Source organism: Pongo pygmaeus, chromosome 8 (assembly GCF_028885625.2).
Source record: "Pongo pygmaeus isolate AG05252 chromosome 8, NHGRI_mPonPyg2-v2.0_pri, whole genome shotgun sequence".
Taxonomy (NCBI): Eukaryota; Metazoa; Chordata; class Mammalia; order Primates; family Hominidae; genus Pongo; species Pongo pygmaeus.
The window spans coordinates 64,490,767-64,507,527 of NC_072381.2; the positions used below are offsets into that span (position 1 = coordinate 64,490,767).

At 49.5% G+C, this 16,761-nt stretch overlaps 1 protein-coding gene across 3 annotated transcripts in view; it reads left to right on the forward strand.

Annotated features, from left to right (window-relative positions):
- DLG5 (discs large MAGUK scaffold protein 5) overlaps nucleotides 1-16,761 on the forward strand; it is a 135,643-nt gene that overhangs the window by 65,096 nt on the left and 53,786 nt on the right. For 2 of the 3 annotated variants that reach the window (XM_054435604.2, XM_054435606.2), the window contains exons 3-5: nucleotides 4,292-4,454; nucleotides 6,791-6,934; nucleotides 7,626-7,809. In XM_054435604.2, coding sequence (XP_054291579.1) covers nucleotides 4,292-4,454; nucleotides 6,791-6,934; nucleotides 7,626-7,809 — 491 coding nt within the window. The remainder of the gene's footprint in view (nucleotides 1-4,291; nucleotides 4,455-6,790; nucleotides 6,935-7,625; nucleotides 7,810-16,761) is intronic. The other variant, XM_054435605.2, reaches the window with a different exon arrangement.

The window sequence follows — 16,761 nt, forward strand, 5'->3', positions numbered from 1 at the left end:
TACTAGGATGTCACTGGTCTTTTATGCTCCCATCCTCACATGGGTATAGAGTCTAGTTTTCTAAAGGTTCCATCCTGGGTGTGTGACATTACACAGAGATGAGACTCCAGCTGTAGTGAAGCTGGATGTTAAACAGCCTGTGTAACAAAATGCAAAGCAATGACGCTGTTCCTGCTGCATTGCTTTGTTTTGCAATGGAAAGAGTGGTTAATGTCTCATAAAAAATCTTATGTCAATATATAATGGAGTTTTGATTTTTTAAAAAATAAATATTTAAAAATTCTTCTTGGTTTTAATTTCTAATCTTGTAAATTTTATTAGACATAACGTCTGTGAACAAGAGCTCTTTGGAGTGCCAGATAAGTACAGAGGTTCTAAGATCCAAAAATGTGCAAGCTTTGAGGTTAATACCTTGGGTTCTAGGATCATTTAGAGGACCATATTCCATATTCCATAGCTCTGTGACCTGGACACACTATTTAACCTTGGTAAGATTGTGTTTCCTGATGTGCAAAATGAGGATAACAGTGATACCTACCTTATGAGGATCGAATGGGATAATGTATGAAAAGCATTTCAAAAACTGCCAGGCATGGCCGGGTGTGGTGCCTCACGCCTGTAATCCCAGCACTTTGGGAGGCCAAGGTGAGTGGGTGGGTCACCTGAGGTCAGGAGTTTGAAGACCAGCCTGGCCAACATGGTGAAACTCCGTCTCTACTAAATACAAAAAATTAGCCCGGCATGGTGGTGCATGCCTGTAATCCCAGCTACTTGGTAGGCTGAGGCAGGAGGCTTGAACCCAGGAGGTGGAGGTTGCGGTGAGCTGAGATCGCGCCACTGCACTCCAGCTTGGGCAACAAGAGTGAAACTCTGTCTCAAAAAAACAAAACAAAACAAAAAAAACCAAAACCTGCCAGGCTTGCATTGCGTGCTACTGATGGTTGTTATTTGGGAGGCACCCAGGTATGAGGGTGAAGTGCATGTGTTTCGAATCCAGACTGCCTGGGCACTTGAGTCAATTTACCTAACCTTGCTGGGCCTCAGTTTATCACCTGTGAAATGGGGACGATGTTATCAGTACACACTTGTGAGGTTGTTTTGAAGGTGAAATCAATGCCTGGAACATAACCTCCCCCTGGGCTTGGTTAGAGGTTGAGTAGCAGGCACGTTCAAAGGAAGCTCCACTTGTTGGAGAGTCAAGTAGGTTATGGTCAGTCAGATGACTCAGCACCATCACCCGCCTGACCCACAAAACTGCTGGGGGTAGCAGTGAAGCTGAGGGTCTTTTGGTGGAAAGGTGTGGGAAGGCTTCTGAAGCTGTAGAGGAGACCCCTTTGGGGAGAGGAAATGCTGACCCCTGGCCTCACCGCCAAATAATATTTTGACCCCAAAGGTGCGGCCTGGAGCAGAGAAATCCTGGCTGTCATGGTGCTGGTGGCTTTTAAACAGAGTCTGTGTTGCTGAATGACAGGGACACATTCTGAGAAATGCATTGTCATTTGGTAATTTAGTCGTTGTGTAAACATGAGTGTGCTTACACAAACTTAGATGGTATCTACCCCATACCTAGGCTACACGATATGGCCTGTTGCTCCTGAGCTGCAAACCTGTGCAGCATGGTACTGTACTGGCTACGGTAGCCAGTTGTAACACAATGGTAAGTATTTGTGTGTCTATACATAGAAAAGAAAAGCTGCAGCAACAGTACAGAATAAAAGATAAAAAATGGTCCACCTGTACAGGACACTTACATGAATGGAGCTTGCAGGACCTGAAGTTACTCTGGGTGAGTCAGTGAGTGAGTGGGGAGAGAATGTGAGGGCCTAAAACATGACTGTACACTGCTGTAGGCTTTGTAAACACTGTACACTTAGGCTGTATTCGACTTACAGAAAGTATTTTTCCTTCTTCAATAGTAAACTGTAGCTTACTGTAACTTTTTTACTTTATTTTTTTTTTTAACTTTTTGACTGTTTTGTAATAACACTTAGCTTAAAACACAAACACATTGGGCTGGGTGTGGTGGCTCACGCCTGTAATCCGACCACTTTGGGAGGCCAAGGCAGGCAGATTCCTTGAGCTCAGAAGTTTGAGACCAGGCTGGGCAACATGGCGAAACCCCGTCTCTAACAAAAAATACAAAAAAATTAGCTGGGTGTGGTGGCACATGCCTGTAGTCCCAGCTACTTAGGAGGCTGAGGTGGGAGGATCACTTGAGCCCAGGAGGCAGAGGTTACAGTGAGCCGAGATTGCGCCACTGTACTCCAGCCTGGGTGACAACAAGACCCTGTCTCAAAAAAACAAACAAACACACAAAGAAAGAATACACATAAACACATTGTACAGCTGAATATTTTCTTTATATCCTTATTCTATAGGCTTTTTCTGTTTTAAAAATGTTAATTTTTTTTTGTACTTTTTTTGTTAAAAACTAAGACACAAATATATTCATATATTAGCCTAGGGCTACAGAGGGTCAGGATCAGCAAGACGTCATTAGGTGACAGGAATTTTTCATCTCCATGGTAATCTTTTAATTTATTTTTTTAGAGAGAAGTTCTTGCTCTGTCACCCAGGCTGGAATACAGTGGTGTGATCTCGGCTCACTGCAGCCTTGACATCCTGGGCTCAGGCGATCCTCCCACCTCAGCCTCCCAAGTAGCTGTGACTCTAGGCATGTGGCACCATACCCAGCTAATTTTTTTGTATTTTTTGTTAGAGACGGGGTTTCGCCATGTTGCCCAGGCTGGTCTCAAACTCCTGAGCTCAAGGGATCCGTCTGCCTTGGCCTCCCAGAGTGCACGGATTACAGGCATGAGCCACCACTCTTGGCTAATTTTTGTATTTTTTGTAGAGATGTGATTTAATCTTTTTTTTTTTTAATACATATTTCTTTTGTTTCTAACTCTATGATAGTCTTATGGGACCACATCCTACATGTGGTCCATCACTGACTGAAACATCGTTACGTGGCACATGACTGTGGTGCATTTCAGGGGGTGCTGGAGTCAAGTGGTTGGGTTCCACAACCTGAAAAGACTGAAAAGCACAGCACTGGGAGTTGAGGATCCTCCTCCCACTGTGGTCTGGCTGTCATGCCTGGCCCTGAGCTCCCTATCCTCCCTGGTTCTTCTGGAAGGCCCCAAGCCACTGCTTTTGTCTTGGGTTGGGAGACTCTTGGTTTGCATGAACGTTTGACCAACAAGGATCAGTGGGACAGGGGTGGTCAGGACGGCACAGAGGGTCAGAAGACCTATCATGTCCTATGCCCTTTGTGCGTTGTGGGTCCAGTGCGGAACAGACACTGTGTCCCCTGACACGAGTCAGCCTGCTAGAACCCATCCACAAATTGGATGGTTGCTGTGAGCTCCTCTGACCCCAACAAGGGTCTCTAAGGGTTGATTGAGATATCAGGTAGACATACTGACAGGGTTCAATATAAAAGCACCATGGATTAGTCTCTTCTCCTGGGATGAGGTGCTTTCTTCCTAGAAATAGATTTGGATCTTGTCAGAGGTGGTGGTGGCAGCGGTGGCTGTTGCCTGCTAGGAGCATAAGGTGTGGGGCTCCCTGTAGGACACTCAGTCCTAGGGTGAGTGATGAGGGCTGGTGAGGGTTAAGTAGCCTGGAGGCATCAGGACCAACTTGAATTGCGTCACACTGACCTCAGCTGGGAGCCAGCAGCCCTCCTCTTAGCCTGCACGCCTGGGCTGGTTGGGCAGGTCTTTCAGGCGGGTGGACGGCTTGCAAAAAGGGAGCCATGCACTGTCCAGCCCTGGTCGAGGAGGGCGGGGACACGGCCCTTGGGCCCCAGCTGCCCTGGTCCTTAGTAGTGTCACTGGATTTCAGGTGTGTCTTCCTCCTCGAGCCATGCCTTCCACTCTCCTCAGGGCACAGGTTGGTCTGTCCTGCTCCATGTGCCAGGCTTAGTGGTGGGTAACAGCCGGTATTTCTGAACCAGGGGAGGATACAAGGATCACGGCCAAAACAGTCGCATCCTGGAGGTGTGAAAGCCAGGTTGGGGAGAGAGTGCGCGTCTTTAGGGTCCTTGCTGGGGCGGTTACTGGGGGTTGTTGAGTGCTTGGATGCTGGAGCCAGATGCCCTGCACTCACTTTCAGTTCTGCCTGCTACCGTCTGTGGCTCAGTGTTCTCATCTGTGAAAGCGGAATGCTAAGAGGACCCACTTATTGGGTCACGAATAGCTAACACAAGCCAACAGCTCAGAACAGCACCGGGCGCCTCGTGAATGCCAGATGAACGCAAGTTCACTTTATTATTCCCCTTCCACAGGCACTACCGGGAAGGCGCCGTCCCCACCACCCCTCCTCACTGACCGGCAAGTGAATGAGAAGGTGGAGAACCTCTCCATTCAGCTGCGGCTGATGACCCGGGAGAGGAACGAGCTCCGCAAGCGCCTGGCCTTTGCTACGCATGGCACGGCCTTCGACAAGAGGTAGTAATCGCGCCGTCTCCCCTGCCCAGGCCCCCTGGTTGGGGTTACTACCCCGATGCTGGTGCTGTCACCCCCAGACACCCTAGCTCCTGGGGGTCCAGGCTGCACTGCCTGAGTGTCCCCTTTCCCCCACCTCATGTCCAGAAATGCTTCCCAGGGGCAAGACCCGCAGGCTTGTGGGGCAGGTCCCCATCCCACATGTGGCGAGGCCCCTGATAGTGGTGTGCTTGTGTGCAAAGTCAGCTCGTGTGTGTGTGTGTGTGTGTCCCTACTACTGTCTCCTAGACCTGCCTAAGTTGAGTGAAGCTTTATGTGGTTGGTAAACATTAATTGTTCCCTGTCACACATGTGTTTTATTTGTTTTTTGAGATGGGGTCTTGCTCTGTTGCCTGGGCTAGAATGAAGTGGCACAATCGTGGTTCAATGCAGTTTTGACCTCCCCGGCTCAAGTGAACCTCCCACCTCAGCCTTCTGAGTAGCTGGGACTATAGGTGTGTGCTACCATGCCCAACTAATTTTTTTTTTTTTAATTTTTTTGTAGCAGCAGGGTCTTTCTTTTTTGCCCAGGCTGGTCTTGAGCTTCTAGGCTCCAGTGATCCTCCTGCCTTGGCCTCTCAGAGTGCTGGAATTACAGGCATGAGCCACAGTGTCTGGCCCCACATAATGTGTTTTAAACAGAGCACATTCTACCTGGTGTCTTTGTTGCTTTGAAGAAAATGTTTGCTGCTTTTGTTGTGATTTAGAGGTAGATACCAGGGAAGGGTGGCCCATAGGGTGGGGCAGAGAGAGTCTTTATCTACCTGCATGATCTAAGAGGACTTTCTGGGAAGGAGGAGGGCCAGAGAGTGGTTTATCCTTTAGCTCCCATGCTGGTAGAGGTCTGGAGGGGAGAGGGGCTTTGGTGTAAACACTTGAATTTCACCTCTTTCCTTCAGGAGTAAGGGTCTATGCCTCTGCACTTTGTGCCTCTGGGATTATGCCAGGGCTGCAGAGCCTGATCCCTGAGCTTGTATTCATGAGGATATGCCCCTCAGTCAGTTGGCCCGAAGGCAGGATGAGTGAAGACATGGATGTGCTAGCACATGAGAGTTGGCACACTATGGCCCACGGGCCCACTGCCTATTTTATAAATGAAGTTTTATTGGAACACAGCCATGCTCATTGGTTACAAAGTGTCTATGACTGCTTTCCTGCTACAAAGGTGGAGTCGAGTGATTGCAACAGAAACTATGTAGTGTGCAAAGCCTAAAGTATTTACTGTGTGGCCTTTTGCAAAAAAAGTTTGCTGACCTCTGCTCTAGAAAAAGGGTCCTCAAACTTGAGCATGCACCAGAATCATCCACAGAGCTTGCTAATGCACAGATCATTGCCTCTCTTTCCCTCCCTTCAGAGCACCTGACTCACGAGGGCTGGGGCTGGGGCTAGGCCTGAGAATGTCTATTTGTGACAAGTTCCCAGGAGATACTGTGCTGCAGGTCTAGGAACCCCACTCTGAGATCACTGCTCGTGGCCAGTGTTCTTAACGTTGGTTGCACATTGGAATCCCCTGAGGAGTTTTTAAAAAATCCTCACGTTTGGGTCTTATCCTCAGATATGCTAATGTAATTGAGCTGGGCATTGGTATTTTAATGTGTACCCAAGATTGAGAGTCACTGTTCTAAAGAGAGGAGAAATTTCTTTTCTTTAATATTTTTTATTTATTTATTTATTTATTATTTTTGAGACAGGATCCTCTCTGTTGCCCAGGCTGGAGTGCAGTGGTGTGATCTCGGCTCACTGTATCCTCGACCTCCTGGGCTCAAGTGATCCTCCCACCTTAGCTTCCTGCGTAGCTGGGACTACAGGCACATGCCACCACGCCAGGCTAATTTTTGTATTTTTTTTGTAGAGGCAGGGTTTCACCATGTTGCTCAGGCTGGTCTCAAACCCCTGGCTTCAAGTGATCCACCTGCCTCAGCCTCCCAAAGTGCTGGGATTACAGGCACAAGCCGCCACGCCGAGCCTACAGAGAAGAGACATTTCATTACAGGTTTCTGGTGGACTCAGACCTGTTGTACAGACTCCTGGAAGCTCCTGCAGAACAAGTTGGCACCTTCTCAGCTCTCCAGGCCCATGCAGGGAGCTCAGGCAACCACGGCTCCCTCCATCCTAGGGATTCTGATTCTGTGGGTCTGAGTGAGGCCAGGATATCTGAGTTTAACAAACACCCGGGTGTGTGTGGTACATAGAAGACCAGTATTGGGGAACCACTGGGCTGGCCTAATCCAGGACCTGGCTCCCCCATCCGTGTGAATCCTGGGGCCTGTGTTCATGGGGCCATTCGCTCTCTGGGCCAGGCCCTACCACAGGCTGAATCCTGACTATGAGAGGCTGAAGATTCAGTGCGTGCGAGCCATGTCGGACCTGCAGAGCCTGCAGAACCAGCACACCAATGCCTTGAAGAGGTGTGAGGAGGTGGCCAAGGAGACTGACTTCTACCAGTGAGTGAGGCCTGCTTGGCCAGGGCCCCCAACACCCACAGACAGCTGCCTTTGCCCTTCTTTTCTCTGGACTTAGTAGCCAGGGGTTCTGGTTCTAGTCCTGTCCCTGTGCAAGCAGCAAGCAGTCTGCCTACAGCAGGTAGATTTGTGCCTTTGGGCCCCAGTTTTCCTAAGTGTAAAACAAGGCTATTAATCCTTCACATCTTATTGCCAGCTTCAGAGACCTGGCAGGCAGGAAAGTGATTCAGAACATGCAGCAGGGCTCAGGCAGGCCTCTGGGTCTCTGTCCAGGGGCCCTACTGCAGCTTCTTCCTGTAGGGTAGGCCCAAGGGGTGTTTCCCTTTGGTCTCCCAGCACCCCTCTGAGGGTCTTTGCCTGCCCACCTGCTGATATCTGTCCAGGCCCCAGTATTTGGAGGCACTAGCTCTGTACCAGAGGGGCCTGTCTCCCTTCCCTGGAGATACGTGTGCCCTTTTTGGTGTCAGGTTTGTAAGTGGTGATTTGGATGTTTCTGGAATTAGGGCTGTTAGCAGGTTTTGGCTTGCCTCTGAGTGCTGCAGACCTAGCTGTCATTGGCTCCTGTCCGCTGTATCTACGGGAAGTGTTGGGACCTGAGGCTGGTGATGCCCTGGGGTGGGGCGGGGCGTGAGGGGCTGGCTGGGGCTCACTGAGCATGTACTGGGTGTTTCAGCACACTCCACAGCCGGCTCCTAAGTGACCAGACTCGGCTGAAGGATGACGTGGACATGCTGAGGCGGGAGAATGGGCAGCTGCTGCGGGAGCGAAACCTGCTGCAGCAGTCGTGGGAGGACATGAAGCGGCTCCACGAGGAGGACCAGAAGGAGATCGGTGACCTCCGTGCCCAGCAGCAGCAGGTAGGCCCAGCCCCTGGAGACTGGCCATTTCTCCCAAGTAGTCCTCATTCCTTTTAATGGAGAATAGTATTGAGAAGTAAATGCTGGGCTGGGCACGTTGGCTCACATCTGTGATCCCAGCGCTTTGGAAGACCAAGGTGAGAGATTGCTTGAGATGAGCCTGGGCAACATGGCAAGATCCCATCTCTACAAAAAAAAAAAAATTAGCTGGACGTGGTGGCACACCTGTAGTCCTAGCTACTCAGGAGGATCACTGGAGCCCAGGAATCTGAGGTTATAGTGAGCTATGATCATGCCACTGCACCCCAGCTTGGGCGAAGGAGTGAGACGCTGTCTCTGTTAAAAAAACACAGCCAACCAATTGCTGGATGTGCTTGTAGCTTGGGTTAGCACTGTTTCCCGGCCCTCTCAGTGGAAAGAAGTAGGGAGTAGCTAAGTGTACACATACACACAGGCACATATACATACATACATACACATATGTATATCTGTATTTCTATATCAGACATGTAGATGGAAAGCCATGAGTTCGCACTGACACTTTCAATTCTAATCCAAGACCACAGGTTCATTTTGGTTTCCACCTCTTTTATTTTTGTAACTTCCTTTAAAAACATCAGTGACAAGGCCGGGTGCGGTGGCTCATGCCTGTAATCCCAGCACTTTGGGAGGCTGAGGCAGGCAGATCACGAGGTCAGGAGATCGAGACCATCCTAACATAGTGAAACCCCTCTCTACTAAAAATACAAAAAATTAGCTGGGTGTGGTGGTGGGCGCCTGTAGTCCCAGCTACTCGGGAGGCTGAGGCAGGAGAATGGCGTGAACCCAGGAGGCGGAGCGTGCAGTGAGCCAAGATTGCACCACTGCACTCCAGCCTGGGTGACAGAGCGAGACTCCGCCTCAAACAAACAAACAAACAAACAAACAGTGACAAATGTGATTCCTGTTATTTTATTTTATTTTTTTGAGACAGAGTTTGCTCTGTCGCCCAGGCTGAAGTGCAGTGGTGTGATTTTGGCTCACTGCAACTTCTGTGTCCTGGGTTCAAGCGATTCTCCTGCCTCAGCCTCCTTAGTAGCTGGGACTACAGGCACATGCCACCATACCCGGCCAATTTTTGTATTTTTAGTAGAGACAGGGTTTCACCATGTTGGTCAGGATGGTCTCGATCTCCTGACCTCATGATCCACCACCTTGGCCTCCCAAAGTGCTGGGATTACAGGTGTGAGCCATCACGCCCAGCCGATTCCTGTTATTCTTAATTTGTTTACTTGGTCAATCCCCCATGTGTAGCTGCCTCCCATGCCCTCTGCAGTCCCCCATCCCATTCCCATCCCCTCCTGACCCTTTGTGGCCTCTTCCACCCCATGCCTTCTCTCTGTCAGGCCTGGTCTCCTCATGCCATGCCAGGACCCACTCCTCATTCCATGCCAGCTGTGATATTCCCTCTGGGGCGACCTGCCCCAGTGTAAGTCCTTGTCTTGCTCTGCTTTGCCTAATGGCTTTAAGGTTTAATTGTTTAGATAAAAGGAGTATTCCATATTCCAATGAAACCATATTGCATTGAAAAACTTGCTTCTGTTGAAAAACTTGCTGTTTATTTTCCTTTCTCCGATATTGATTGAGGTTTCATGTGGAGTAACCAGGGCAGGCTCAGCAAGAGACCCTAAGATGGATATACTTGGAGCTATTAGAGGTATTTTTTGTGTGCCCTCTGATTAGGGGAATTGGTTGTGTGAGGTCAGGCCCAGTGGCTGGGGCAGAGGTTGGTATTTAGCCCGTAGGTCTTGACCGAGCCTTGGTAATGGAAAGCCGGCAGCAGGAAGACTGTCCCTTCTCGCACCTGCTGCATGGCTCAGAGAAGCTGCAACAACACCCTTCCCACCCTTTATAGGAGGTGGGGGTGGTGCTCTTGGAGCATTTCTCTAAGGATGAAATGAGAGAGTAGAAAGTACCGTGCTAGTTCTGGTCAGTACTGCCCACAACCCATTCCCCCTGCAGGGACCCTTCCTTGTGCATGTCAGTGGAGCTTCCTAGAGCAAACAGATTTAAAGACTGTAGGTTTTCAGTTTCTAAAGAGGCAAAAATATTTTTAACCTCAAAAGAAATCCTTTGGAGGAATCTTGCGTGTGAAGCAGGTAAGGATGGTGGTGCTGTGTCGAAACAAAGCTCCCAGGAAGCTGCCCGAGGGGATGGCCCTCTAAGGGTTTGAGCCCCTTCTCTGCCCTGGGGTGCGTGGTAACTTCCCCCACCTGAGGGCAGGCGGCCTCTCCCGGCCTTCACCTGTGCCCTGCTGTGTGCTTTGTTTTCTTGCTGTTTTGCCTGCCGGCAGTTTGTTCTTCTTGGTCTACACTTGGCCAGGTAACCTTTTGCCTTGGGTTTTAGTTTGGATTCTATACTTCCTTGAGAGAGTCATCATTTCAGAGGTGTATGTGGCTCCACTTCGGTCCAAGGGAAGCCCCACAGCCTTGCTAGAAAGCATGAGGTTGGCACATCTCAGTGTAGCAGAATTGGCCTGTATGGCTGTCATGAAGACACTGCGTAGAAGGCACTGGCGCTGCGTGCCCGTGTGTATGAGGCGCTCAGTCAGTGTTGTGGTCGTTAATGATATTATTCTAATCCTGTCAAGTCTGGGTTTAAATCTGCCTCATCCAGGATGTGTAGAAATTGAGACCAGCATACATTGTGGGTGGGAATAAATGATACAGCCACTGTGAAAGGCAGCCTAGTGATTCCTCAAAAAACTAAACAGAGCTAACAGGTGACCTCCCAGCGACACTCCTAGGTGTGCACCCAGGAGAACTGAAAATATACGTCCACACAGAAACTTGAGGTGTGAATATTCATAGCAGCCCAAAACCGGTAACAACCCAAAGGTCTACTGACTGATGAATGGATAAATAAAATGTGATCTATCCATACAATGGAATATTATTCAGCATAACAAGGAATGCAGTACTGATCCATGCTATAGTGTGGATGAACTTCAAAAACATGACAGCCAATGAAAGAAACCAGCCACAAAAGACCACAAACTATGATTCCAGGTACATGAAATGTCCACAACAGGGAAATCTATGTGGACACAAAGCAGATTTGTGGCTGTCTTGGGCTTGGGGTTTGGGAAGTGACTGCTGATGGGTATTGGTTTCTTTTTAGGGTGATAAAAATGGTCTGGAATTAGATAGTGGTAGTGGCTGCACAACTTTGTGGATTCATAACCTTGTGAATATATTAAACACTGAATTGCACACTTAGTGTGGTATGTAAATTATAACTCAGAGAGGAAAAAAAAAAGACTCAGAATTTCACCTTGTCATAAATAGAGAAATCCAGGCTGGGTACAGTGGCTCACACCTGTAATCCCAGCACTTTGGAAGGAGCAGGAGGATCCCTTGATTCCAGGAGTCCAAGATCAGCCTGGGCAACATAGAGAGACTATCTCTACAAGAAATTGTTTAATTGAAAAAATTGTTTTTTTAGAGCACTCTGCCCTCAAGAAGAGTAAAGTTTCCTTGTCTCCCATTCTCTGACTTTCTTGAGCACCTGCTCAGTTTTACAGACATTCAGACTGAGGCGTCCCTCCCACCCCCGTCCCCCTCTCCCTTTCCTGTCTGCCTCACAGGGGAGGGTCTTCTTCTCCCACCCTGCAGCCCATTTCCTGCTCTCCTTTTCCTACTGCTGTGGTCCTTGGCAGCAGGGGCGGGGGTGGGGATGCATCCTAGTCATTGGGGTCCCCCAGGTCAGTTCAGCTGGACCAGTGCCTCTCAGCAAACGCCACCTCCAGACCCCACCAGGAGAAGAGGCCTGGCTGCCTCAGGGAGCAGGGCTGGGAGCATCTCAGAGCTGCTGGGCGGCCAGCCCCGCATCCTGGCATCCCAGGCCCCCTTGCCTTCATCAGTCGTGGGGTGGATGCCTGGCTGTGGGATGCCCAGGTGGCAGCAGGCCAGCAGCAGAGGAAGCGGGGATACGGGGATGGCCACAGGCTTGCTCCCCGCTGGGCCCGAGGGCAAAGGTCAACCTCTCTGGACAAGGGCAGTTTTGTTGCCGGGTTCCTCCCACACCTTGTAAACTTGAAGAGGCCCTTGCAGGGTAAATGGTGCTGTTTGACTTGTGTGTTTGCTTGAGGGATTTGTGGGGCTTCCCGGCCCTCTGCATGATTTATCTCAGAGGAAATGAGGCAGCCCTCGGGAGGGGGCGCCGTGGTTGAGAGCAGCACACAGGTGTTTTGTCCGTATGTGTGTTTTGCTGGGGAGGGCCTCTGCCTGGCATCCCCATCTCTGGGTTTAGGCAGTCCGAGTGCACCTTCTTGGATTCTTCTAGGCTGTGTCAAGAATGCCCAGAAGACCCTGACAAGGCTTGGCTGGGGAATCTAAGTAGAGGGTGTTTTTGCATCTTTTTTCTTTACTAAAATAGTGTGTATTCTTTAGTTAAAATAGAAAAAAAATCTTCAACCAATGTGGGCAGCCACCCACCCCGTCTCAGACCCAGCCTAGCTTTGTGGAAATGACCATCCTCTGTGTAAACCATTGGGATGGATGTGTATCCTTGTAGGTTTTTTTTTTTAATGTCACATTTAATACCCATATAGTTTTATTTTTTATTTCCTGAAACCTGCTTAAAAAAAAAATCCTACAATATATCATGGGTTTCCTTACATTTTCTGTGAATTTGCACATACAAAAAGGTCCTTGCTTGTTTTGTTGTCTGTCAGGTGTTAATTGAATTCTGTGTGGAGCGTCTCGGTGGTCAACATCTTCCCATGTTACAAACCATGTTTCAGTGGACACACGTCTTTGTGCTCTTTTGCACACACGTTTTGAAGTTTGAGCCTTACAGGTAGAATTCCTGGGACCAGGGCAGTGCACATGTTCTCCTAGTTCCTGCCAATCTATTTGGGAAACCTCTCAGGCCCCGAGAGTCTTCTCTCTCCTCCTCCTTGCCCTTTCCCCTGTCTTTAAAATATACTTTCTCTTGTAATTCATGAAAGTTGATTTTCTTGTCCCAGGTATCCTGAATGAATGCCCTTTGATGGGCCTGGAGGAAGGAAGAGAGGAGAGGGGTTTCCTGGTTGCTGAAGGGCATCCCTTACAGAGAAGCCCACAGAGGAGTGTTCTGACCAATGTAGGGTACAGGTAGGAGGGTTGGTCTCTTCCTGGCCTCCCTGCAGGGAACAGCTTAGAGTATGGCTGTCTTTGTGTCTCCCCTGTGCAACTTCCACCCATTTCTCCTAAGCCCCTTGAACTCACAGGCCAACTGTCCTGTGCTCAGGCTGGAGGGGCATTGTCTCTAAAGACTGCTGCCTGCCTGAGTGGAGAAGTTGACTCTCAGGCCAGGCTCAGGGGCTCACGCCTGTAATCTTAGCACTTTAGGAAGCCAAAGTGGGTGTATCACTTGAGTCTAGGAGTTCAAGACCAGCCTGAGCAACATAGTGAGACTCCCCCCATCTCTACAAAAAATAAAAAATTAGCCAGGTGTGGTGGGGCGTGTCTGTCGTCCCAGCTACTTGGGAGGCTGAGGCAGGAGGATCACTTGAGCCTGGGAGGTTGAGGTTGCAGTGAACTGTGATCACTTTAATTTTAGAATTCTGGGCCAAATTTAAATGTTCTCTCTTCATGAGCTTTTGCTGGGAAGCTAAACATTTGACTGTAGTTAGGTGTGTGTGTGTGTGTGCACTCGTGTGTGCACGTGCATGTGGAAATACCTACCGAGAACATAATCCTCTGATGGCAAGAGGGAAAAATTCTAGACCAATAGATTTAGTTTTTTGGATTCTCCAGAGTTAACCGTGACCTGGTTCCCCAGCTTTGTTCAGAGGCTGTTGGTTACATAGTACGGGCCTGGAGCTGAGTCCTGTTTGTAGAGAAAGGGTGAGAAGTGTTTGGGGGGCCTGCGAGCCTCTTTGAGTATCTGGATGCTGCTCTGTGGGAACAGGTTATTCTGTTTGACTCCAAGGCTAGAGTGAGAACCGGAGGTTAGGAGTTGCAGGGAGGCGGAGTAGCTCGTGGTGAGCACAACCCTATCCCAAGGAGCTTTCACTTGTGGAGCGGGCCGGGTGGCGGTCATCGTGGTGGAAAAGCAGTACGGGGCCTGATCTCTCTCTCGGTCTTCTGACCCGAGGATCCTACCATGTTATGAAGGCTGGGGGAAGCAGCAGAAAGGACCTCGAGGTCTGTGACCCACCCTGTCACACTGGGAATTCGTGGCCCACTCTCACGGCCCTTGCTGGCAGCCTGATTCACACAGCCCTGAATCATCCCTGGATTGTCACACAGGCCCGGATCCAGGCCCCTCAAGGTTAGCCGTTCAGGGGACTGCAAAGAGGCCAAACCATGGTATAGACTCCTGATTCTGCCGAGCACTGGTGGAGGTGGGCTCTGCGGGCTACAACCTAGAACCGGGCTTTGTGTCATTTCAAGGCTGCCTTTAGAATGAGTTTGTTTCTGAGCTGGGAAGGCGGGAAGCCACTGCAGGAGAGTGTTGGCTCGTCTCCCCGCGGCTGCCACCTTGTGGGGAACTCAGGCAATGACAGTCTCCTTTGTTCCCCAGCAAACCAGACTCATTTGGAGCCAATGGGGTTCTCACTTGGCTTAGGGGATGTTTAGAGAGTAAAACATTTGAGGTAATTTTTTTTTTTTGAGACAGAGTATTGCTCTGTCGCCAAGGCTGGGGTGCAGTGGCACAGTCTTGGCTCACTGCAACCTACGCCTCCTGGGTTCAAGTAATTCTCCTCCCTCAGCCTCCTGAGTAGCAGGGATTCCAGGTGCCTGCCACCACACCCGGCTAATTTTTGTATTTTTAGTAGAGACAGGGTTTCACCATGTTAGCCAGGCTGGTTTCGAACTTCCAACCTTGTGATCTGCTCACCTTGGCCTCCCAAAGTGCTGGGATTACAGGCGTGAGCCACTGCGCCCGGCCTGAAGTAATTTTTAATTGGCATTTTTGAGGTATTGCTCACCAATCAGGGCAATCCAGTTTAGATGCTGGAACTTTCCAGACGTGGGTAGAAGGTGTTGGTTGACCAGATGTCAGGAGTGTCCTTCATTGACCGGGTATAGTCATGGGTGAGCCCATTCTTTTTTTTTTTTTGAGACGAAGTCTCACATTTGTCACCAAGGCTGGAGTGCCATGGCGTGATCTCAGCTCACTGCAACCTCCGCCTCCTGGGTTCAAGTGATTCTCCTGCCTCAGCCTCCCGAGTAGCTGGGATTACAGGTGCCTGCCACCACGCCCAGCTAATTTTTGTATGTTTAGTAGAGACAAGGTTTCACCATGTTGGTCAGGCTGATCTCAAACTCCTGACCTCAGGTGAGCCACCTATCTCGGCTTCCCAAAGTGCTGGGATTACAGGCGTGTGCCACTGTGCCTGGCCAGGGCTTTTTTTTTTTTTTTTTTAAAGAAAGATTTTAGATGTAGAGTGGGCACTGTCAGTGAGGTTCTATTTCTCAGTGTGCATTCCTGTTTTGCAACAGTGACGCCATTTTACAAAACGGTGAAGATTTTGACTGCCTGAGATACCTGTGTACTGCTTTTTAAAATAAGTTCTGTATTTTTGGTGTATTAGTAAGATTTCCCTTGAAAGAAAATGTTCTGCTTTAAAAATAAATAAAGGAAAAAGAATGAGCCTGAAATGAACCAATCCTCCCTCCCTCTCTCCCTCCCTCCCTTCCCTCTCTTTCTCTCTCTGTCTTTCCCTTTCTCCTCCCCTTCCTTCCTTCCCTTCTTCCCTCCTTCCCTCCATTTCTCCCTCTTCCTTGACTTCCTCTTTAAGAGTCTACAGTCCTAGAATCTAATGCTTAGGTCTTAGAGGAAGACCTTACTTTCTTGTTGCTATGATTCTGACTTTTAAATTAAGCGCTCTTTTGCTTTTTGTGTTTTTCGTGTTTGTTGAGAGCTGACCCTAACTCCAAAGGGAATATTCCATCATCCCAGGTTCTGGTTCTCTAGGCTGCAAACACTTGATAACCCAGGCTCCCACTGAATGAGCCAGGGGATTCCTCGGCTGTTGGAGCTGGAAGGGCCAGACAAGCTTTCCTGGTCTAGCCTTGGCATTTGAGGAATCCGGAAGCTGAAACCCAGAGAGGTGGAGTGACTCACCTCAGGGCTCAGATCCCATGAGGTGCTTAGCCGAAGTCAGCAGCCCCCCTGGCAACCTCTTAACTCATCTTCTTGGTTTGTTTTTTTCTCTATAACAGCACCCCAAATGAACTTTAGTGCCTGTCATTTAGAGTAGAATGCTGTCTAGCTTAAAACCCTCCACAGCTTCCTGTCTCACTCAGGAGACAGTCTTCACTGTGAAGTGAAGACTTCACATGGCCTGCGGCCATGGCCACCCCCATGCCCACACCCACTTCTCCAGGTCCCCTTTGAACCCACCTCCCCCTGTGCTTTGGGCTCTTGCTACTCCGCCTTGCCCCTCTCTTTGTTCCTAGAACACGCCTGCAAGCCCTGCCTCTGGGCCTTTGCCCCTGCCCTCCCCTCTGCCCGGTGTGCTCTCGCTGCTCGTCTTCATTTGCCTCTGAATTCTGAAGTCACCTTCTTCAAGAAGCCTCTTCAGCCTTAGCCTCCCTCACAGCCCTCCACTCTGCTGCTCAGATGGCTCTCTCCAGCCCATTATTCTGTTTTATTTTTTATTTTCTTGATAGTTCTTACATTGCTCTGAAGTTACTTTATTTGGCCTATCTGTGTGTCCACACCCTCCAAATTAGGATAAAAGGCCCACAGGGCACAGCCTCTTTCTGTCCTGTCTGGCATCACCAGCCCCTAGACCAGTGCTAGACATATTAGGTACTTGCATGGGATGCGGGGGGACCCTACACCATAGAGGGTCACCCTAGGGCTTTTGAGAGTCTTCAGGTCCGATTTACATAACCTGATTCTGGGCTATGTCACTTTCTGGGAGGACTCACAAGATTCAGTATGTAATTATACTCAATGGCTGACATTTATTAC